General features: G+C 38.7%; 2 protein-coding genes across 7 annotated transcripts; one reads left to right on the forward strand and one right to left on the reverse strand.

Moving 5' to 3' along the window:
• Positions 1-6019: 6019 nt before the first annotated feature.
• Positions 6020-11494, forward strand: LOC111154400 (CREB/ATF bZIP transcription factor). Of its 6 annotated transcripts, XM_022513954.1 has the most exons (5): positions 6020-7356; positions 7565-7642; positions 8722-8790; positions 9416-9530; positions 10576-11494. In XM_022513954.1, exons 1-2 carry the CDS (start codon positions 6263-6265, stop codon positions 7578-7580), a joined length of 1110 nt encoding a protein of 369 aa, XP_022369662.1. In that variant the 5' UTR covers positions 6020-6262; the 3' UTR covers positions 7581-7642; positions 8722-8790; positions 9416-9530; positions 10576-11494. The 6 variants fall into 6 exon arrangements, with proteins under 6 accessions (XP_022369662.1, XP_022369658.1, XP_022369660.1 ...); XM_022513950.1 differs by adding an exon at positions 7887-8001 and having other exon boundaries at positions 8722-11494; XM_022513952.1 differs by having other exon boundaries at positions 8722-9530.
• Positions 11495-15109: 3615 nt separating this feature from the next.
• On the reverse strand, positions 15110-23801 carry LOC111154401 (transmembrane protein 126A). Its single transcript, XM_022513957.1, has 5 exons — positions 23683-23801; positions 21319-21444; positions 17826-18019; positions 15967-16081; positions 15110-15348 (listed from the first exon to the last, which is right to left on the reverse strand). The coding sequence occupies exons 2-5, from the start codon at positions 21408-21410 to the stop codon at positions 15156-15158; spliced, it is 594 nt and encodes a 197-aa protein (XP_022369665.1). The 5' UTR covers positions 21411-21444; positions 23683-23801; the 3' UTR covers positions 15110-15155.
• Between the last annotated feature and the right edge of the window lie 849 nt (positions 23802-24650).

Here is a 24650-nt window from a genome sequence, read left to right on the forward strand (position 1 = left end):
GGAGACATCCCAGTACTTTGTTACTATTTTAGTTGATTACAGATGTTGGTCATTTTTAAAGAAAACAAATCTGATTGCAGATTAGTCCACGATAGTGTTACTTTCATCCATTTGCATTTATAAATGCTTTCTTGAGAGGAGGACAAAGGAATGGAAATATAGCTAGCACACTGTGGATTGCACATAAACCATGCAAATATGCAGTGCTTGTAAACATAATCCTGCAATGCCCAAACACTGTCAATCCCACAGTCTTCAATATTCATTCAGTAAGAGCTTCTCATGGTTTTACTTCCTGCTCCTCACAGATTATACTTTCATGGGTGAATAGGCAAACTAGATTAAAATGAGCGTTTGGGCCTTTGTAGCGCTATTATCCAACTCTGATTTACCTGCATTCCCTACCATCTCTGCTCCAATCCTCTGCCATAGAAAATCCAGTAAATGCAGGCATTAGTGCTGAAGTCATGGTCTTTATAGAGGACTTGATAGATCGGTATTCATCATCTATTTCAGTCCCTCTTTTAATGTGCTTTCCCCCCTATTACAAAAATGGAAAAGCTATAACAAAAGAAACACAGGAGCAAACTCTATTTGCCAGACTCCTCTGCAGTGCAGTTCTATTTGGAAGACGCAAATGAGGCAGGGGCCCTCCCCCTGGCCCCCCTCCCTCCCTGCTTTGGCTGTTGTTGCTGCCAGGCATATTCTTAGAAACACTGGGTATTTCTGTAACAACATCCCTATATTCATTCACTAGTTTTATGGGATAGAGTTTTATATATAGCTAGCCCCCAAGATAGTACCTAATGATTCTTGTCTCCTAGTATTCACTTCTCGTGTAGTCCCCTTTTACAGGGAGTAAGGTCTGTGTGACCAGTAGATTCCTACAGAAGTGATTGTATGTGACTTCTGAGGCCAGGTCATAAAAGACATTGCTGCCTCTTCCTTGGTGTCTGGGACCATTCACTGGGGGGAAGCCAGCCACCATGCAGTGTTGACATTCACGTAACCTATGGAGAGGCCCACATTGGAAGGGGACCTGAAGTTTCCTCCAGCCATCTCAGAGGTGGATATCTAACCCTAGTCAAGCCCACAGATGACTGCATCTCCAGCTGAAATCTGAATTCCATGAAAATTCCAGAGCCAGACTGCATAACAAAAGCACTTGAAGATTTCTGACCAACAGAAACTTCAAGAGATAATGTTTATTATGAGTTTAAGCCACAGCCATAAGCAAATATCTACTGTCGTTTTAAGATTTGGGGTAATTTGTTAGGCTGCAATAGATAATTAATACATGGGATTGAGAGTGTGGGCAGTAGTCATGCACTTGGACCCAAATCCCAGTTTTCTATTTTACCACTTTCCCAATTGGGGCAGAGATAGCAGGTCCCTGTCAGGCCTGTTTGGCTACTTTGTACTGAAAAGCATTCTTGGTCATGCAGCCTAGTGTCTACTCCTCCAGTCCTCCCAATGACTTTATGTGCACACATTCTCAGCATTACAAAGTTTTCTGCTTACAATAGCCAGGTTGGTTTCTCCATCTGAAATTAACAGCGAGACACTAGAGACATTCCTGTTAAAGTCAGAAATAAGACAATTGACAGTATTATTTAACATCAAGGCAGAAGTATTTCATGATCAGTCAAGATAATAAAAAGAGTATTGCAAAGGAGGAGGCAAAATTGTTACTATATATAATAAGGTGATGTAACTGTCTACCAGGAAAATTTGAATGAATAAATTGAAAATAAAAACTATCAAGAGTTTTCAGTGGAATGAATAATCAGTAAAAAAATTTAACGAAAAAGATCAAAAAGATTTCCTATGCAGCAACAATAACCACTTAGAAAATATAAAGAAATAATGCAGCCCACTAGCAAAAAGTGCATAAGATAACTTGGAAAAATAAACTAATAAGTTCAATGCAATGTCCATGAAAATTCCAGCTCTTTTTGAACTTGGAAAAGTTCATGTTATGACATTATCTGGAAGGTTCTTTCTTTATTCTTCTAGATACCATTGGCTATTTTTTTTTTTTTTTGGCCCCTTGTGGAATTGTTGTCTTTTAGTTGAGCTTTGTGTTATGCCTTCCACTGAAACTGGAGACCTTCATTTATTCATTCAACAAATATTTATTGAAGTCTAAGCTGTGGCAGGTACTATTGCAGATATTTGGGATCTATCAGAGTCCAACTTTCCTGGCATTTGATTTCTATCTAAGAAACAACCATATAAACATAGCTATTCGTTGAGGCTATTTGCTATTTTATTCAGTATCCCAAAGAGAAGTTTCTTAAGACCGTAGAACTGGAAAAGTGGCTAAGGAATTCATATAAAGTTTACTCATGAGCAAACAAAGTAAACTTTCTTCTTTTGATTTGCCATGAAAGCTTAGTTTATTATTAGCTCAACTTGAGTAACTGTAAGATTTTATGTCTATCTTATTCCAATACAAACTTTCCCCTCTTTGGAACTCCTTATCTCCCTATTTCATCTAGATTTTCACTGGCCTTGCTTTTTAAAATTTTGAATTTTTTTGTTTCATTGTATTTTACTGTACTTCTGAACTGCTTCAAGTCTCAAATACCTTGTGCAATTAGAGGAACAATATAACACCAAGAAGAAACAGAAATATCCAGAATGTGGTGCATTTTTTTTTTAAGATTTTATTTACTTACTTGAGGGAGAGAGAGTGTGAGAGAAAGCATTAGAGGGGAAAAGGTCAGAGGGAGAAGCAGACTCCCCACCAAGCTGGGAGACAGATGCAGGACTGGATCCTGGGACTCCAGGGTCATGACCTGAGTAGAAGGCAGTCGCTTAACCAACAAAGCCACCCAGGCGCCACAGAATGTGGTGCATTTTTTTTTTTTTTAAAGATTTTATTTATTTACTTGTCAGAGAGAGAGAGGGAGAGAGAGCGAGCACAGGCAGACAGAGGGGCAGGCAGAGGCAGAGGGAGAAGCAGGCTCCCTGACGAGCAAGGAGCCCGATGCGGGACTCGATCCCAGGACGCTGGGATCATGACCTGAGCCGAAGGCAGCTGCTTAACCAACTGAGCCACCCAGGCGTCCCAATGTGGTGCATTTTTAAGACAACTAACTGCTCTTGTCTCTTCAAAAAGCCAATATTAAGAAAAGCTAAACAATACAAAGGTCTCTTTTAGAGTGAGAAATGGGGGAAAAGAAAAACTTTATAAAAACATAACCAAATGCAGTACGTGACACTTGATTGGATCCTGGCTAAAAGTAAAGTATCCTCTGTAAAAGATTATTATGAGGAAAGCTGAAGGAATTTGAATATGGCATGGGTAATAGATAATGTTAGTAAATGATCGTTAATTTTCTCAAGACCTTGTATTAGTGTTATGATTATGAAAGAGAATGTTCTTATTCTTTTTTTTTTTTTAAGATTTTATTTATTTATTTGACAGAAAGAGATCACAAGTAGGCAGAGAGGCAGGCAGAGAGAAAGGAAGGGAAGCAGTCTCTCTGCCCAGCAGAGAGCCGGATGCGGGGTTCCATCCCAGGACCTCGGGTTCATGACCTGAGCGGAAGGCAGAAGCTTTAACCCACTGAGCCACCCGGGCGCCCCGAGAATGTTCTTATTCTTAAAGATATAGACTTGGGGCGCCCAGGTGGTTCAGTTGGTTAAGCGGCTGCCTTCGACTCGGGTCATGATCCCAGAGTCGAGCCCCGCATCGGGCTCCCTGCTCAGCAGAGAGCCTGCTTCTCTCTCTCCCCCCCTCTCCTTGCCGCTCGGCTTACTTGTGCTCGTTCTCTAGCTCTCTGTCAAATAAACAAATAAAATATTAAAAAAAAAAAGATATATATTTAAGTATGTTGGGGTCATGTGTCTGGTCTGCAACTTTGGGATGACTCAGCAAAAAAATTGTATTTTACAAACATTTACAAACAGATCAAGCATATATGGCAAATGTTAATTGTTGAATTGTTGTGTCTGGGTATTGGATAGTATTGTAGAATTAGTGTGGATACTGTACTGTTGTTCACATATTCTGTGAAATATTTGGAAATTTTTAAAGTTATATATATCTTTTTATTATGCACAGATAAAAGATATAAAACCGTGGTTATTAAAAACCTGAGAATACTTAAGTGAAGTGATTTCCTATGCAGTAAGCGTCCACAGAAAGAAATTGATACTTTAACTTTCTATGGGGTTTAAATTTAGAGACCCTATTATTATGGTCCCAACTATCACTAGAACCACTAGAGATGATTGCTAGAATTTTGATGTCCAATGTTACACAGACCTACAGACCCATTTTTGGGTAATTTACATATTCATTACTCCCTGAGTAGTAGTTTCACATACCTGATTTTGGGAATCATTATCTCAGATTTCACATTCTGCGTTTACACTTCCTAACATATTTGTCGCAAATGGCAATTTTCTTTCTTTCTTTTTTTTTTTTTTTTAAGATTTTATTTATTTGTCAGAGAGAGAGTGTGCGTGGACGAGCACAAGCAGGGGTGGGGGTGAAGGAGAGGAAGGAGGCTCTCTACTAAGCAAGGAGCCTGAGGCAGGACTAGGACACTAGGACACTAGGATCAGGACCTGAGCTAAAGGTGAGCTGAAGGCAGACTTTTAACCAGATGAGCCACCCAGGTGTCCCTCAAATGGCAATTTTCTTATATTTGGAAAATATGCTTCAGGAATAATTTTTTAAATGAATCAATAAAACCTTATGTTAAAACCATTTCAAGGAATTATAGACTCTACCTGATAGAGATGTATCTTTCGTTCGTTGTCTTTTAGTATGGAGAAGAGACCACAGCATTGTCACAAGACTTAAGGGGGAAGAAACTTCTGAAATTCCTAAAGAACTGGAAGAAATTTAGTTGAAACCCCAAAGTTCTAAGGAGAAGAGTTTGCCTCTATAGCCCATTTCAATATCTATTTTTTAAATCAGAATTTTTTATGATTTCAAGTAAAGTCAATGTCAGAGAAAATATGATCCTGAAACCCTGATCAGAATAAATAAAATATAAAATGTAAAAAAACCAATTTAAAAACCCGTGGTTATCAAAACTAAGCACGTTCATAAAATGGCCAACGCAACACAGAAAAGAATACAACAGAGCTGTTCAACTTGGCCGCGGGGTTTTTAAGGGTACTCTTTTTACCCTGATAGATGAAAAACAGCAACAAAATCAGGCTCATTCAGGAAAAACCAGAAACTATTCTATTTAGAATGTGATAATAGTCCTTTTCAGAAAAAAACATGTCGGTTTCATGACACCCAATCCCCAGCCCCCGCCATAAAGCAAACAGGAAAAAAGTCACACACACGATTCACTCAACAAAACGACCTCTGTTAACACAACCGGCAATACAACCATCACTCACACCGTGAGGTAGTGGCAGTACAAAGACTGGCACGCATGTGCGCACCCACGCGTGCTCACGATCACGCCCACTACAGAACACACATAGAAAATAGGTTTGCACTATTATCACAGACAAGGACAAGACGATTTTTTGGTTGTTGTTTAGAAAATGCATAGAAATGGCTTAGACATTTTAATAAAATTAGGATGATAAAAATTTGGAAAAATTATGTTGAATGACTTATTTACCTCTCTCTCTCTCTTTTTTTTTTCCCTAGTACTCTGTTGAGTGGAAGGATCGCGCATTACAAACGGAAAGGGAAAGGAGCAATTTCAGGCGGTATCTGATCACCAGTCGTAAAATTCCAGGGAAATGCAGGATAACTTTAAGATTATTCGTAAATTTGGTATTTAAAAGTTCAATTCTGAGAGAGAGTGGTTTCACTTGAAGTGGAAGCCTGAATACGGAAGCTCGAGAAGCGAAGGCGGAGAGAGTAGACGTTCTCTCAATAAATTCAGGTTTTGTTATTTTTGCTGCTTGCGGACTATGACATCACTGGAAAACTGAAATTACTCCCATTCCAGACCTCACTGAACTCTCGCGATACTAGAGCCCTGTGGAGCGCGAAACGCCGTGGGAGGGGCTGGGGTGAGATCGACTGACTTCCGGCCAGGCCGTTGTCTGGGTGGCGCGGTCGAGTCATCGCTGGGCTTCGCAGCTTCGATCTCCCATCCCTCCCCCCCGCCCCGGCGCGGGGGGTCGACCAGCCAAGTGGGGTGGGAGGCGACTCGGACCTTCCCCTCCGTTCCGCTCTAGCCAGCTCCCTGGCCCCCTGCGCTGGGGTCCCTGGGGCCCGCGAGGCCCGGTCTGAGGGGCCGGGGCCTACGTGGGCCCGCCGCTGGGCCCCATGAGGCATAGCCTGACCAAACTGCTGGCGGCCTCGGGCAGCGACTCCCCAACCCGCAGCGAGAGCCCGGCTCCAGCCGCGACCTGCTTGCTGCCCCCGGACCTGACCCGGGCGGCGGCGGCGGCGGCGGCGGCGGCGGTAGCAGCAGCAGCGGCAGAGGAGGAAGAGACGGCGGCGGCCGGATCTCCCGGCCGCAAACAGCCGTGCGGCGACGAGGGCGAGTTGGAGGCCGGGAGGGGGGGCCGCGGCGGCGTGGCCGTGCGCGCGCCCTCGCCCGAGGAGATGGAGGAGGAGGCGATCGCCGGCGTCCCGGGGGAGGAGACGGAGGACATGGACTTTCTGTCCGGGCTGGAACTGGCAGATCTGCTGGACCCCCGGCAGCCGGACTGGCACCTGGAGCCCGGGCTCAGCTCGCCCGGGCCTCTCTCCTCGTCCGGCGGAGGCTCGGATAGCGGCGGCCTGTGGAGAGGGGATGACGACGACGAGGCCGCTGCAGCCGAGATGCAGCGCTTTTCCGACCTGCTGCAGAGGCTATTAAACGGCATCGGAGGCTGCAGCAGCGGCAGTGACAGTGGCAGCGGCGAAAAGAGGCGGAGAAAGTCCCCAGGAGGAGGAGGCGGCAGCAGCGGCAACGACAGCAACCAGGCGGCGACAAAGAGTCCCCGGAAGGCGGCGGCGGCTGCTGCCCGTCTTAATCGGCTGAAGAAGAAGGAGTACGTGATGGGGCTGGAAAGTCGAGTCCGGGGTCTGGCAGCCGAGAACCAGGAGCTGCGGGCCGAGAATCGGGAGCTGGGCAAGCGCGTGCAGGCACTGCAGGAGGAGAGTCGCTACCTACGGGCCGTCTTAGCCAACGAGACCGGACTGGCTCGCTTGCTGAGCCGGCTGAGCGGCGTGGGACTGCGGCTGACTACCTCGCTCTTCAGAGACTCGCCCGCCGGTGACCATGACTACGCTCTGCCCGTGGGAAAGCAGCAGCAGGACCTGCTGGAAGAGGACGACTCAGCGGGAGGAGTGTGTCTTCATGTGGACAAGGATAAGGTGTCGGTGGAGTTCTGCTCGGCGTGCGCCCGGAAGGCGTCGTCTTCTCTTAAAATGTAGGGTCAAGTAATCTGCTCTTTATCCGCGTTTACCCCTTTCAACTCCCTTACACCATGTAAAACACCTTAGTGGGACATCTTCACTGGACACATTTCAGAGGAGGAAAAAGTAATATTGAATCTTTAAGTGTTTAGCTAAAAGCATGAATGTGACACTGTAACCAACTCCTAATGATAACATGTGACTATTAAATCTCTCTGACAGTTTCTTTTTTAGGTGATTTCCTTCCTGCCAGGCTCCGTTGTAGGGGTTACAGAACAGTCGTTCCCGCCTCACAACCTGGTAAGGATCCATCTCTTCACGTAACGCTCATGCTCTGCTGCTTAGTCTACTTTAATGGGCAACATCTCAATTTGTGTGCGTGTGGGTTTTTTTTTTTTTTTCCTTTCTTTTTTCTTTTTTGGAAGGTGGGAGGGGAAATCTAATTTGGGCCCTGTCCACCCTGGAAACAGACTTGTGCTGGTCAATAATGTATTTAAGATGCTTCTTATGGTTGAAATAGCTGTTAATGTGTCCCCTTGTTCAGACTTGCGTGTACCTAGCTCTTCTGTCCCCAGTGTGGACATGGCCTTGGATGACATCGGTTCCAACTGTACACTGAAAGCTGCTAATAGAGATACAGTTTGGAGACAGTGAAACAGGTGAAGTTGAATGGAAGTTCCGAGTTGTACAAGGTGCAAATTGGAATTCCAATTTTAGAGCAACTTTTTAGAGGTTGACAATAAGTATTTGGGCTTGCACAAATGTGATAGTTATTTTGCTGGAGATGACAGAAATATCTTAAAATATTTGGGTATGCCTTTTAGTTTTCAGTAGGAGATCTAGAAATACAATCTAGAGTAAAAGATTTTAATATCTCACCATTAAAGAAGTTGGAAAATAACATGCATCTCTGTTAATTAATTGAAGGAGAATAAGAATGGTTAATGAAATGTTTCTTTGAGGACCAGCACAGTGATTACCCTATCACTGACTATAAATAAATTGTTGAACACCTTTACTTTTGTTGTATTAAAATTTAGGTTAAATTTATGTATGATTAGATATTGAAGGTTGTGAAATGTGAATGAAAACGTGTAAAGTGAGGCTTCACAAAGAATCTTACTCTCCTTATTTCAAAGGTTTTTGTCCTATTTAAAAATAATTTTTGAAATTGAGTGGTTCTGGCTACCTAAAGACACGATTGACACTTTTTCCAAAGATGGGACATATTCTTCCCTTGAAGTACTGTATTATTCATTGTCCAATTGTATAGATTTAGTGTCCTTCAGTGTAAGAGGCATTAAGAAATTCTTTGTGAAACATCACTGTTTGATAAAGTATATACATATTTAGCATCCTTGTTTTTCTTTGTGCTAAAGTGGATACAGCTGTTGGGGCAGAAGAGACGGGACCAGCTGCTGGCCACATATCCTGCTTTATTTTAAAAGGTAGTATAAGAAATGAGGAAAAAGAGGTAATATCAGGGCTTCTGCTGTCTTTTATTTTAAAATGTTCATAATTAAAAAGTATTTTCCAGCAGTCCAAAGATGTAAGTTATCTTACACATGTTTTATTTTGTTGTTATTTGGTTATAAAAATGGAATCCTTGTTCTTGCACAACTGTAAATGTTTTGTTGCTAGATAACACAATTTGAGACCTAGCTTGGTCTCTGGTTTCCAGTGCATTACAGCATATTTTGTAAAATCACCTACTGCACTTCAGCATGAATGGGTAGTAGCCAAATTCACAACCTGGAGTGATGAACCTGCTTATACCTAAGTGCAGGAGCAAGCCCCTCACAATGCAGCTGCATGGATTTTTAGTGCCTACTGAATTATATATATATATATATATATAAACCAAAAGTAGTTGGAAAAATTATTTGAAATGACTAATTTGTGCTATCTCTATGGAATATGTTAAATGTAGCTTTTTGAAACAGAAGCCTTGAATTGAAATTTAATTAATACTTGAACGAACAATTTTGTATATATTTCTTTGTATATAATTTTGTGCAGTACCAATGACAAAAATATGGTGTCATAATAAAACCAGGTTTGTTGATCTTTCAGTTATGGGCTCAAAGAATTTATTCATCTCTAACATGACATTGGAAAATAATGGATGAAAATAGGAAAAATGATTGTTGTTAATGCTGACTGTGGGTCTTAAAAGGTTCTGGAAGCAGTAAGTGTGTTTTTCTAAAACCATTCCCTTGGAATATTTTCTTCTAATGTCAGTGCTTTTCCTGAATTATTTGAAGTTCGGGGCTGGGGAGAAACAGTAGTCAAAGCTTTCTGAATTGAGATGCTTTGAAAATTCCAAGTGTAGATTTTTAGGATGTCATTTTATAAATGGCAGTTTTTGGAATTACTTGATTAAGAACTTTTGAAAATGGAGATTAGTATTGCCTATTTTTAAAGCTGCTTTGTTAGGCTCCTTGTTTTAACTGTCTTTTCTTAGTTTCCATTTCATTCTTTTTTTTTTTTTTTTTTCCTTTTCTAATTTTGGTGACTTAGTGATTTTGTCATTTTTTACATCAACTTCATGGTCTTGTTTTTACATGGTATTGCATGTGTTTAGGACCTATCTAACGGGGTTTAAATAAATTTGATCATATTTATGTGTAAGCACATTTTACTGTAAATGTTTGGGTTTCTGAATTTACAACAGATCTGTTTATTTCAGTATGTAGTAAACAATATCTTAAAGTGTCCTATTCACTACTTGTTAATTAAAAAAAGTTATGATTAATATGAAACTGTTGTCTTACTATTTTTAGAAAATTGTGTTCTGAATGATGAGTAGTTGGATAAAGGAGATTTCTGGAATATATGGATTGTGTTGAAATTTTAAGGTTTGGCTCTATTTACTGTAGAGGTTGAAAACATCTTAGTATTTGGGGAACTTTTTTTTTTTTCATCATCTTCCCTAATTGCCTCTATGGCAAAATGATACAGAATTAGTGTAAAGAGGGTAGTTTTTTGATACTTGTTTTCTGATGGTGACAGGAATTCATACATTAATTGAACTAACACACCATATTGACCTCCTATTTCTATCATATTGACTTATTGTTTCTGCCCTTTCTTGACCAGTTCTAACTAAAAAGGTACACGTTTGTTAAAATGTCACACCTCTGATATAATCCGGCAAAAAGTGTTCGAAATATTTTAAATATTTGTGCATTTTGTAATCACTAAATTAATCTCTTTCTCTTCTCTTTGAACAGCTTAGCAGTGTCTGCAAAAACGAATCTTTTCCTACAACCTGTTAACTGACTGGACTGATGGTAACAAAGTAATTGTGGGAGCCATGTCGGTCAAAAATTTGGCATCTGCTGAAAAAAATGAATGCCATTTTCAAGTTCCCAAATTACTTCTATACTGATTTCACTTTCCAGATTTCACTTTCCAGAAATGGAGATATGAAAAGATTCTCTGGAATCCTTGAAAGACTTACTAGAAATACATGAGACTAAGTTAATTTTGGAACAAAATTAAACCTTTTTTTTTTTTTTTTTTTTTTGGTCTTTCATGGCAGTGATGATCAGTTCTTTGCATAATTTAAAAATTGTAACTATTGGAGAAGAGAATTGCAGTATTTCATCAAGGAATATTAGATTCTTTACATAATCAAGAACACATTCTATGGAATAACATTCAGTGGTGTAGAATTACATAAACAGGCCATCAGGGATCACAAAGCATATCATGAGTTTGTATTTATTTCCTGGAACTTGAGAGCTAATCTTCAGTATAGGCAGACCTTGCTGAGTTGAATATAAAAGTTAATGTAAAGTCCTTAACTATAAAGAGTAGTCTTTTTAAAATAGATGCATTGATGTGTCATGTGTATCTGAAAAAATTATGACTGAATATGTGAGTAGTTATTTGCAATTCAGGGTAATAGGATGTTCGCATTCTGAGGTTTTGGCTTCTTGAGTTTTCTCTGAGTACTTGACACTTTTTTGACTATTTTGAGGTTTCTAATGAATGGTATCCTAGTTTCTGATGTTATATATTAAAATGTCTCCAGTGCTATGTAAGGGCTTTAGTATTTTGGATGATGGGAGTGTTTTTTTTCCACATAATATGGTTGTTTTACTTAATTGAAACATTTTTCCAGTTTATTACAAGTGTGAAAAAACACTCAACTCTGGATTGTTTATTTCATTTTTGTTGGATTATGGTAATGCATTCTTTCGTCTGTTCTAGACTGAGTCATTTTATCTTAATTGACTCATTGGGAAGTGTGCAGATGAGAGGTGGGAGGGGTAGGAGATTGGCCCAGAATGATTTATTATAATAACTATACAGTTTGGTTATTGTATGATATTATACTAAACCTATTAAACCCACTCTGTTTCTTGTAATCTAAATTTAGTCAGTGTCTGTGATGCGAGGCAGCAAAGAGCATGCCCACTGGCTTATACTTAGCTGATGGATGCTTCTAGGATACAAACGCTACAGCTAGTTGTAATTCTACAACCAAAGATTTGGCATTAACAATAGTTGATGACAATTAAGATGGAGTGATTCACTGATAATGAGTAATTACCTTTAAAAATATGGGATCACCTAGTTCAGCATTTTGAAGTACTAGTTTAAGGTCTCACTAATTTAATCAGATTTTTAAAGCTAATTAATCTGATTCTTGAAAGTTGAATAGGCAGTAAAATACTTGGAAGTGTTTTTCCCCCACACTCGTCAACACAAAGTTTTGAGACCTTCCCAAATGTTTATATTTCTATATTTTACTGTGCAGTTTTTCCTTCAGAAACCAGTTAGTTACCATCTAAGCAAGGGACAAAATGGGGAGGTCTTCCACTAGAAACTTGGAAAATGTTTTGTGTGGCCAACACAGTATTTTTCACATACTTGAATTTGACTATCTCAGTCCTCTCTGGCAGTCACTTGTTATTGTCTTACCATACCATACTGTTCCCAGCTCTGACCTAGACTACAAAGGTCATTTACTTTCAGTTTTGAAATGGAGAAAAATGAAACGGGAAGTAATTTAAATTCAGAAAGTAAATGATTATTAGGAATATAGATTCAATATTAGAGAAAAATAAATATTTTAAAAAACACATAGGTTATAGTAGTTGCTTGTGAACTTGGCTTTGCCCCTTTCATTGCTTTGGTTACTAATAAGTGTTTTTATTCCTTTTTTACCTTTCCCGGATTTGTACATTTGAGATTTCTTAGAGCCATTTTCCCCACTTTTAAAAGGAAACCTGTTCACAGTGGACTTTGGTAATTTTTATAGTTTTGGTGAACCAAAATAATTTTTGTTGAAAATTATTCCGCTTAGTTTTCAACCTAATTTAAAAACGTAGTCTTAAGTGGCATTTTGAAAAATTGTGTAGTTATGTTAATATGCAGATTTGATTTTTATTGGTGGCCCAACTTTTCTTTTTACACTGCCTCTGAATTTTGCATCTTTGCTGTATACCCACAGAGGTCAATTTCCTAGACCCCTCTGGCTTCTAATGTCCCATAGTTTGGGGTTTACAAATTATATCAATATCTGAAGTAGACTATAATGAGTCCTCTTAAAGCCAGATAACTACACCAAGTAAATTGTAAGATGGATTTAAATTGTTTAGTATGACTGAACTGTTAAAAACTGTCTTCCTGACTGAGGCGGTGTTCTTTAGGTCTTAGCTACAAATGACTGTTCCCTAAATTGTAATGCAGATCACAGTAAGTTTACATGTATTTCCCTGCCCCCAGGCAAAAATTTTGGTAAAGGAGACTTGTAGCAATAGATGTAAAATAATATGGTCTTTTGCTTACATTGCCCATTTTTACTAATTGGAAAGATGATTTAAAAAATACATGGTAGAGGACAGATTCTAGAATCCTTTTTAGTTTCAAAAACCATTGCAAACTCTTCTCTTTGTAGATGGTAATATGCTAGGAATGTATCAGGATAAGAAAACAATTTGTACTGAATTACCAACTTAGTTATATCAATGGTTTTTGAATTGTCCAAGTTGATAGCACCATTCTTAAGGAATCTAATTTAGTAATTTGGGTTTCTTATTTTTGAAGTCAGAAACTACTTTTCCATGTTTTTCTCTGCTGTGATAAGTAGAGCTTTCCTTTAAATAAAAATGATAGAATATACATAGAAGTGTATAATTTTGGGTCAGAGAGCTTTAAGTAAAGCATATCCATTATAGAAAGCAGAAAATTCAGCAAGAAATCAAAACATAAAAATCACCCCTAATTCTCTAACCAAGAGAATATTTACAGCAAAATAAAAATTTTTTTTGCTCATAATTGGGATCATTTCATATATAAACTTGCTAGGGAATACATTTCAAAGCACTTGTTGAATACCCGCTTTGCTTCCTGAAAAATTTTAAATGTATTTTGTTAATTTCATTTAATTTTAAAATCTTTAGCTGGACTGCTTTCTCTTTGAACAGACCCTGAAAGCCTCACTCATGAGGCTGCCTCTTCTAGGTGACAAGCTAAATTAAATTCTCCTTTCATATAATTAAGTAGCATAAGATTACTTAACAAGTATGTCACTGTACTTGAAAGGAATAATGAAGATGCTTGTCAATATGATCTGGGATGGTACTTATTTTATTTGGTATGATTGGCTTATTTCATTAGAAAGTGTTGATCTAAATCTGTATTGTTGTCCAATATTGTAGCTCTTAGCCATACGTAGCTAAAAAATTTAATTTAAAAAATTCATTTATTTAGTTGGACTAGCTACATTTCAGGTGCTCAGTAGCCACATACCGCTAGTAGCTAACACTGTCAGTCATATATAGAACATTTATTTCCATCATCACATAAAGTTCTGTTGGGCAATGCTGATTTAGATGTTGTCACATAAGAAAATGGTTTAAAGAGCTGAAATGAAAAGTTTTACAAAGGGGAACACAAAAAGTCACTTCAAAAATTTAAATGATCTGTCTTAGGAAATGAAGGCTATTAGACTAGGCTATTTTAGAAAACAAAAGCAGGAATATAGGAAGAGTATAGCTACCATTTAAGTGCTACCATTTAGTCAAGTGCTATGTTAGTCAACTTCCCTGTATTACGTAATACCAGTCCTGAGTGAGGTTACTGAGGACCAGAGAAGAGAGGTTAGCTTGCTTACCATCACACAGCTGAAAAGAAGAGTCCTAGGTATGTGATCCCCAAAGAACTGTCCCAACTAATGGAAGCTTCAAAAATAGAATTTGCCTTAATCTTCCAAGAATATAGCTTTCCAAATACAAATAAGAGGACTCTTGAAGTAGGTAACTATCGTTGTACCACTGCATCAGCTTTATCAGTCAGTATATCAGCTCTAGCTGAGCCTACCATCTTTCAGGACTATTGGAATTGATTCCTCTGTGAGGAAGGTTGTTATATATGTTCTAAATTTCTATTAATAATAGATTAATAATATCTATGAAAACAGTGAATTAGGAAGACAAAGTGAACATCTGCTGTAGTGAACTGATCCTCATGACTACTCCCATTTTCATTCTTGCTTGGATTCTTTGAGGTTTTCAGTAAAAACTGCTGTATGGTTATTTTTCCTGTTACCAAAATATGCTTAATGTAAAGGAGTGGAGCAAGCAAAGTAGAAGACACTATTGGGCAAACTAGAGAAGTTAAGCTCTTGTTTAAAGTGATAGCCCTTACTAATACTCCCCTTTGGTTGCTGCCCTGTGTAGCCGTATGTTAAAGGTCCCAGAACTGTACCTCATATGATTAAAAGTCTACGTTTATTCATACACTAAACACTTATTCATACATTATAATTTTATTTTTGTGTACACATTTGTTTTAACAGTCACTGAATTTCTAGGCCAGGTTCAGGTAACTGAAGGGCCTTTATAAATAGTTTATATTGTTTAGATCCAAGGTATCCTGCAAACATAGTCTGGAGCAAAATGGGAAATAACATCTTTCTAAAGATAGGCTTAGAAACTCTAGTCCAGTAAGTTAAGATGTTTCCTTTCTCTGGTAGCGGGGCTGACTCATACCTGTAAGAAAAGATTGAGACAGTTCTATAGAAAAGATAGTTGTATCAAATGGCAAACCCATGTACAATATATATTAATCCCAGAAGTCTTAAGATAAAAGTAGTTAGGTAAAGATTAAGTTAATCCAGTTACTCTCTTTGATAAATATTGGTCCTGAAAACTGTACTTTTGTTTTCTTTTGTCCCTTTCTCCACTTCACCTCTGAAGGCTCATACAGCTTAGGTTGCTTGGTAAGAGTTCGATCAGAAAATAACTGAATTATACTTTATAGCCAACCATTTTGTGATGGAATTTTCCTATAGTGGAATTGCTCAAACTCTAAACATGGAGCATATAATTAGCTATCATGTTAGGCACAGTACTGTTTGTAGCTTGTAGATGGCATTCAATACACAAATTAAGGTAAAGAACCTGAATTACACATGCAAGAGGTATGATGGGATCAATTTCTAGAACTGTTTTCAAATTATTAAATAATACTTTAAGAAAAAAAGTCTAACTCTTTCAAATTAAAAAACATTGCCTTAAAAGCAGAAAATGTATCTATGTTAATTTGTGCATTTTCTAGGTAATCATTTAAATATTGAAGTTTTTCATTGATTATGAGAACAATCTTACCTGGCTGCTAAGCCACCATTCACAGGTATAGCCAAGATAATAGGGTACAGACCACCCAGAACAAGACCAACCAGTCCACCCCGTGTTATGGTACAGGTTTCACAATTCAAATCACCTAGGAAATAAATCAGTTCTGAAAATGAAGGTCATGATAGTCAAGCAAACATGATTTAAAGAATGCAAGGTCATCTTAAAAGTATCACAGATACTCAATTTTTAGGCAGCAAATGCAAATCTATAAGGCATGTTAGAAGGTACAAATAAATGTACAGATAACCTAAAATAGCCAGGAATAACTGCTAGAGGATTTTTAATCTCAGTTTGCACTGCTTTTATCTTTCTGCACTTGTATTGGCAAACCTGAGCTAATATTTTTCTGTGTGCAGAAAACGTTTCACCCATGGGAATTTTTTGATTTATTTATTTGACACAGAGCACAAGCAGGCAGAGAGGCAGGCACAGATAGGGTGGGGTGGGGGGGAGCAGGCTCCCCGCCGAGCAGAGAGCCCGATGCGGGGCTTGATCCCAGGACCCCGGGATCATGACCCAAGCCGAAGGCAGAGGCTTTAACCCACTGAGCCACCCAGGGGCCCCAACCCATGGGAATTTTTTAAAAAATAATTTGTACTTCATCTTACGTTTTTACATTATATAGTGTGACTATTTTTATAACATTCTTTATTTATTTCCAAGTTAGTGTAAGCTGCATTAAGAATAGAAAGCTAAGTTAATAACATGTTTTACTCAGTCTGTTCAGTTGACTGGGTGGTAGCTTTCCCTAGATCATAAAAATTCTTTCTACATTGATCATGGGGATTCAAGCAAAATATTCATCCAGTTTAAACCAATTTGGAACAGCACTTCAGAGAATTTAAATGGACTGTCTTCCTGCCATCCCACTATCATCTGTGGTAATATTTTTATGTGAAATCAGTCAGATTATTCATGTTTCCCTGTGCTGCACTTTACTGCCCTTCACAGATTATGCATTTTTTTTTTTTTAATTGAAGGTTTGTGGTAGCCTTGTTTTTGTCAAGTATGTAGGCACCAATTTGCAAGTAGCATTTGCCCACTTAATGTCTCTTGTCACATTTTAGTAATTCTCGTATTTCAAACTTTTTCATTATTACTATATTTGTAACCATGATCTGATTACCACACACTGGAAATCAAAATGATGGTTAGCATTTTTTAGCAATATTTTTTAAGGTATGTACGTTGGTTTTTTAGACATAATACTATTATTGTACCCTTTAAACAGACCATAGCATATTTTAAACATAACTTTTATATGCACTGGGAAACCAAAAAATTAATATGACTTTACTGCAACAGACACTTTATTGCAGTAGTGTGGCAAACCTGCAGTATCTCCAAGGTATGCCTGTACTCAAAGCACTCAGCATATATGGTAAACTATCGAAAGGAAATCAGGTCTCCATATATTTGATAATTCTTGTATATACATTTAGTGCTTTGAGAGGTTTACTATGTAAGGAGACTCATCTTCCCATAAGTGTTTTCTCTTTTGAAGGACTTAACTAAATTTTTTTTTTAAAAACCCAAGGTAGTCATCTTTAAAAAAAAAAAAAAAGTTTGCAAATACTTCTTTAAGTACTGTGGGAAAGATAAATTAGATTAAGTATTTAGAACTGTCATGTATGTGTATTTTACTTGTACAAAAGATTTTGCTAATATGACCTGCCACTTTACATAGGCTAGCAAGTTTCAGTCTTATCCATGCACTCACTACGATATAGCATAATAGCTAGCTACCTGATGTTAATATTTAAGGATTAATGAAAGGTGCAAATAATATATACTAAAGCAAATTCTGGTGATAGTGAAATAGAATTTACCTGTAATCAAAGGTAAACTTACAAAACCTCTGTAAGATAAGTCTGCAGTCAAAAATGGGATCACTGCCATTGGTAAGCCAGCAGCTATACGAGCCTGGGTCACATTTAAGATGCGTCGAAAAAGACTATTTGCTATTAGACCACAGAGACCAGCGTTAAGTCCAACATATGCTGATCCATGTTCGAGCAGATTTCTGAGTGGAGACAAAAAAGAATATTTTGGGAGGTACTATATTTTGTGTGTGAGTTGTCCAACAATTCTGGTGTATGTCTGCAGAGTCTGATATGAATGCCTCTCCTTTGGGTGCCCACAGTACCCAGTATCCTCTCTAGCACAACAGATAATAAGGTGGTACTATCTTACAATCATTGATTTTTATGTCAGGCTTCTCCACTAATCTTTAAGTGAATAACTTGATAGTGGATACAAAGATACATTCATCTTGTGGTTTCAATAGCATCTGACACCTAAAAGGCATTCAGTAAGGTGGAGTTAATTATGTTTCCTTTCACTTTACTCTGAAGCATTAGTCAGGATAGGGGGGTGGAGGAGTACTAACATTTAAGGGATGCTCTATGCTAGGTACTTTACAACAACTCACTGAAATAAAGAATAAATTGATGTTTAAGTTACTAAGTGGCTTTTAGTCAAGGTATATATGAGTTTTAAAATGCATGTTCTGTACTTGCTTTAGTTTTGGAAAAAATAATACCTAAACTTAATGCTAGATACTGAAAGTATTCTAAACTCTTCAGCCAAGCACTTAACTTTATTTTACTACCTGCCTTGCCATCTACAACACAGGCATCAGTCTCTCAAATTCTCATTACTTATTTAGCCAGACTAGCCACACAATACCCGCCTAACTTCTATGGTTAACACTCCTCTTAAAACAGCTTTTCTAGGAATTCCTAACTGAGCTTCCTGCATTGCATAAAGCATTACTTTTCTTACCTGTCACTTTGCAATCATAATGATGTTTGTCATTCAATACTGACCACTACTACATGCAGCAGACTTGATGTTGAAGTCACAAAAAATTTTCTTCTACCTTTAGTGTTTTCATAGTTTATTATTGGAGGATGAAAGACATGTGAGCATGAGATACAACAAATCTATTGAAATGGTAATGGAAATATAAGAGAGAGTTTAAAAACTTAGGGTACACAAGATAGTATTTACAAAGTGAGGAGAGCCTACAGAACCTACCAAACAGTAACAACAGAAAACACAAATGTGAAAGACCTGTATGTTTTTTTCTTTTTTAAAGATTTTACTTATTTATTTGTCAGAGAGAGTGAGCGAGCACAGGCAGACAGAGTGGCAGGCAGAGACAGAAGCAGGCTCCCTGCCAAGCAAGGAGCCCAATGGCGGGACTCGATTCTGGGACCCTGGGATCATGACCTGAGCGGAAGGCAGCCGTAACCAACTGAGCCACCCAGGTGTCCCAAGACCTGTAAGTTTTTGTGGGCACTGAGGGAATAGGAAACTTGAGCGTGTCTTCTGAAATACTTTTATCTTCATAACAATCTGGTGAAGTATATATGATCTCCATTTTAGTCCTAGCAACCAAATGCTCAAAGGTAAACAGTTTGCCCATATATATTTTTATATATTATTATAATTATTTTGAATATATAAATAAAGCTATAGGCTGATGTGAAGTATTTTAAAAACTTAATATGTAAACTAAAAGGAGTGCGACTAGAATCTGAACAGCAGTTTATGGTCTCCCAAATTTTAATTTCCTATGGCTTAGAGTCACATTTTTTTATTATTTAATAGTTAATTAGTTAATAATTCAGTAGGTACAAAACTGTTACTATCTAATAGCTCCTTTCCAAGTCAGTTTTCCAAAAAAGTGCCTTTACTACTGGAAACTCATGATTGTTTGGCAACACACACACATTTAAAACTAGACACATGAATGAAACATAACTATATTATATTTAACAAGTGGCAATGAAATATATGGTACATAAAATTATTTTATAGATCAGAAAGTGAGGTTTTGATATTAAAGTTTCATACACCTAAGGGCTTTTCAAATAACTACTAAGTATATCAAATGATAATGCAAAAAGGGATGAGGATTCAAACCTGGGAGGACAAGGATAAGAAAATAGGAACAAAGGAAAACAGGGAGTAAGGCAAAAGATAAGGAGACACTATCATCTGCTCTCTTTAGGTACCAGTGTTTGAGAGCAATTTACTACTTCCAAACCAAAGCTTACTTTGCAGTTCCAGCTTACTTCCCCACTGCTTGTCGATTCTAATTTGGTTAAAGTACCAGTGATAGAGCCTGCTCTTTTCTCTTCAAAGCTGCCACCATCTACTCTATTCCTTGTGTCAGTCTTTCTGGCGCTTTACCTTACTGACGTGGCAACATGGACACAGGCCCTTTGGTGCTTGAAAAGTTTTTCTGTTATCTACCTCAGGAAAATAACGAAAAGGATGTATAATGTATGTGTGGTGGGGGAAGAGGTGTAGGATATACAGCTTATGAAGTCTCACCAAGTTCTTATTGCATCCTGGGTTTATAGGTTCTCTCTTGTTCAGAGGGTAAGTGGCAGCAAGGCTGAAATTTACTTAGGACAGTTAAGACTATAATTCTAAAACATACTCCTTACCATCACCACTTCCAGACTACCATGCCAGTTTTCCTACTGTCTTCGTTTTTTTTTCTCTGCTACCTTAAATCTATTTCCCAAAAGCAACTGGAATTTTCTTTAGAAATGTTAGCTGGATCATCTCATTTCTTGCTTAAAATTCTTCCTGTTCCTTCAGCCTTATGCCTACTTCCCTGTACTTCAGTAACACTGGTTCCTCAGATACGATCAACTCTTTGCTATCCTGTGGCTTAGGCATATGCCAACCAGTCTGCCTGTGACAACTGTCTCCCCACCCACTCCCTAGGCTGGCTCTTTTTTTTTTTAATCCTTTTGGCCTCATAATTTCTCTTTAAATGGAACCTAGTCAGAGAGGTATTCTTGCTAAGGAAGTGCACTATAGTTCACTCAGTGTTGTCCTCAAAGATCAGTAGGGTTCCTATATAGCATTTTTCTATTTAATGATAAAGATCTTTTAGCCATGATCCCATTTCTGTGGCATTCCTTGTAGTTATGTGTGTTACAAAGCACTCTCTTAGACTGTTAGACATAATAGAAATGCACTGACAAGACAATTTAAAAGCCATCTTAAAGGACTGTTACTTAGATGAGTCCATAAATGTTCACATTTAACAGTACTCTAAGCCAAATGGAAAAACTGAGAATGATCATATAATTAGATACGAAGACATGAATTCTAGCCTCAACTTTAAGCAAAATGGTTAATCTCTTGGTCTCAGGTTTTCTCAATAAGGCAAGAAAAAGAGCTCAGTTTCCTTCTGATATTCTATGTTTATATTCAAACCAAATAAATGTGAGATAATGAACCAATGATGAAAATCTACCTGGTAAAAAATATTTTTAAGTTATGAAGGGATCTTACCTTTCTGCTTCTGGGAGTTGGTTAATTTTTCTGGTTATGATATTGAAGATTAAGTCTTCCTTGACAGTATCATGTGGTTCATGATTTTCCATCTTGAGCCTTAAAATATTTTTCAATAGTATATATCTATAGAAAAACAAAAGGGCTTATAAAAAGCTTTCTAAATACCATGAACAGTTCATTTAAAAAATTAGCTATAGCTTGATTCATAATCTGAAAAATCAATGCATACACATACACCAAAAAAATATATTCTAAGTGAAACAGAAACCAGAACATGAAAAACAACCCATAAGGCTTCTAGGAAATACAGAATATCTTTATAAGCCTTAAAAATACTTCTTAATTTACAAAAAGCACTGAACATAAAACTAATATTAATTAAAATTAAGAACTTGTGTTGATCAATAAATACTATAAAGATAAGCCAGTGTGGGAGAAAATGTCTGCAGTATAACTGACAAAGGAGCAGTTAGTACCCAGAAAATGTAAAGAAGGACACATCATCAAGAAGAAGGCAAGCAACCCAACAGAAAAACTGGCAAAAGGTTTGAACAGGTACTTTCCCAAAGAGGGAAGCAAATAGCCAATAAACAGAAAATACACCTAACCTCATAATAAATCACGGGGGGAAAAAAAAAAAAAAACAACAGTGATATATCCATACGTAAGTTAGCTAAATTAAAACCTGACAATTTCAGTTCCTGACAAAAATGTAGGGTAACTGAAACTCTGTTGTGCTGCTGGTAGAAGTATATACATGGTACCCACTTTGGGTACAAACACTTTGGAAAAGAATTTGGTATTATTTAGTAGGTAGAAGAAACATACTACCAATTTCACTTACAGGTATACCCTGAAATAGGAATTGGCAAAATTTTTCTGAAGGGCCACAAAGTAAATATTTTAGGCTTTGCATGTCAAACGTGGTCTTCATCAAATAGCCCAGTAGTTTTTTGATCCCTGCACTAGTTGGAATGAATGCAGAGTAGGCGCAGGATGGTGAATGGTGAGTTTTAACCCAAAGATTTAGCTCATTAAACAAGATTTCAGGGTAGGAAAGTTAAGGAAAGCAAGAGTTTCAGAAATAACAGCAAAATACATGATTTTATGAAATTAGATTTTCATGGTTATCTATTTGCTACAAGGTTAATTTACAACACTGATTTACTGCTGGGTACCTGTTAGATATAAAAGGTCATTGGGAACATGTTAAGTGAAATTTTATATCCTTAGACTCAAAATTAAAAAGTACAATGTAGGCTTAGAAATTTACATGTAGGTTTCCTGGACTCAAACTTCTTAAGGGCCTTGGTTACAATATCATGACAGACACAATCTCTGCCCTATAGGAGCTGTGATTCTGTTTATGTGTTAAAGGCGCGCGCGCGCGCGCGTGTGTGTGTGTGTGTGTAGATACAAAATCCGGTATACACAGAAAGTGTACAGTGTACATGCTGGAGGCGGGTGTGTGCGCACGTGTATGTATAGAGCCATAAATTCAGTATATAGAGAAAGTGTACGGTGTATATATCTGAGATAAAAGTTACTTCCTCAGAAAATCCTGCCTAATGCTATCACTAGTTTTCTGCTCTACGCTCTGCATACTGGTGAGGTTCCGAGTTCTGTGAACTAGCTATTTCTTTCTTTTTTTTTTTTTTTAAAGATTTTATTTATTTGACAGAGATCACAAGTAGGCAGAGAGGCAGGCAGAGACTGAGGAGGAAGCAGGCTCCCTGCTGAGCAGAGAGCCCAATGCGGGGCTGGATCCCAAGATCCTGAGATCATGCGGGGCTGGATCCCAAGATCCTGAGATCATGACCTGAGCCCAAAGCAGAGGCTTTAACCCAATGAGCCACCCACGCACCCCAATGAACTAGCTATTTCTAAAGTGTACCTATTAAAAGTCTCCCTTAATTCAGTAAAAGTTTGACACGGCAGCCTGCAGTAGGACGTTGTGTGTCTGTTACTAATAAATACTAATCCAAGATAATACCAGTATCTAAGATAATGTATTTAAATACTACAAACATTTCAAAAGGCGCTTGCATCAGCTAGCTCACGTCCCTCAAGTTAACCATGAGACAAGTCAAGTGGGGACTCTGAAAATTAAATTAGGCCAAGGTCACTCTGGATATTGGTAGTAAAATCTGGGTTAAACCCAAGCGCAGACATTTATTTTCTCTTTTGGTTTAAATATAAGATCTCTTCTTCTGGGTGGAAAGGGAAGAGACCGTAGGTGCCGTCTCCCCTCCCCCGCTTCCGACCCAGTCCCGGGATCTCATTCCCGCACTGCCGGCAGACAGCGTGTCGCCGCGCTTTACTTCTCTGGATACCTCGCCACTTTTCCAGGGATGCCAGTACCTTATGCTCTCCTCACAGCACTCGGTGCCTGCACCGGTCCTCTGCAAGCCACGCTGGGAGCTCACTCCAACTTTTGTTCTCCTACCCTGAACGCAGCCATCTTTGGCTGGCACGTGACTCGAGTCAGGCAGGCGCGGGGGCGCGGCCGCTGATTGGGCTCCCAGAACGTAGGTTGCCTGCCCCGGCGACGTCCTGCGGAGGTGTTTCCCGCCGAGAAAGTGCTGGGCTCCTGGGTGAGGAGTTTCAGCGAGCGCGGAGGTTACTCTTTACACCCTCCCGGCTGCTTTCGAGGACTGAGCTTGTGGAAATTGTGAGGTGTTGATTTCCTGTTCCTTTCACTGAAAAGTAACCTTAGACGCATTACCTTAGTGCCTGGCCGATGGAGCCTCTCTTCCTCATGTGTTGACATGTGGGACATACGGAAACTGCACAGCCCTCCGCGTTCAATGGATATGCGGTTAAAGAGAAGTCGGAATGAGCTGTGGCTTCTTGCTCCGTCAGTTTTTCATTCTCCCTAACATCTTGAGCTCCCTGTGCTATTTTATTATCTGGCTAGTTGTCCCACCACATTCTGAGACCCTCAAGAGTAAGCAAGAGCTTTTTCTGAGGATCGCTCGTGCTCTGCCAAGTACTGCTTATAGAAACAGGTTTGGGTGAATGTGGTTAAAGAAAAACCCGAGAGCGAAGGAGCTGGTGGCTTCGTAAGTCGGAACAATTGAGAACCAAAGTTTTGGAACAAGCCTCTGAAGACCTCTCAGCTCTCATTCCCGCAGCTTCCTTTATCATCTATAAAACCGGGGGGGGGGGGGGGCGCAACTAACACTCTTCTTGATTATTGTGTAAAGTTGTGAGGATCCTAAAAGTGCTTATCCAGGTTTCTTTGGAAAACACTGAACTTTGTCAAGGAGAAAGAGGTGTTTCAGGTAGAGGGGGAAATTTTCATTGGCGAGGTGAGCAGTAGAGCACCC

This window comes from Enhydra lutris, unplaced genomic scaffold (genome assembly GCF_002288905.1).
Source record: "Enhydra lutris kenyoni isolate GAN:26980312 unplaced genomic scaffold, ASM228890v2 scaffoldscaffold37, whole genome shotgun sequence".
NCBI classification, from domain to species: Eukaryota; Metazoa; Chordata; class Mammalia; order Carnivora; family Mustelidae; genus Enhydra; species Enhydra lutris.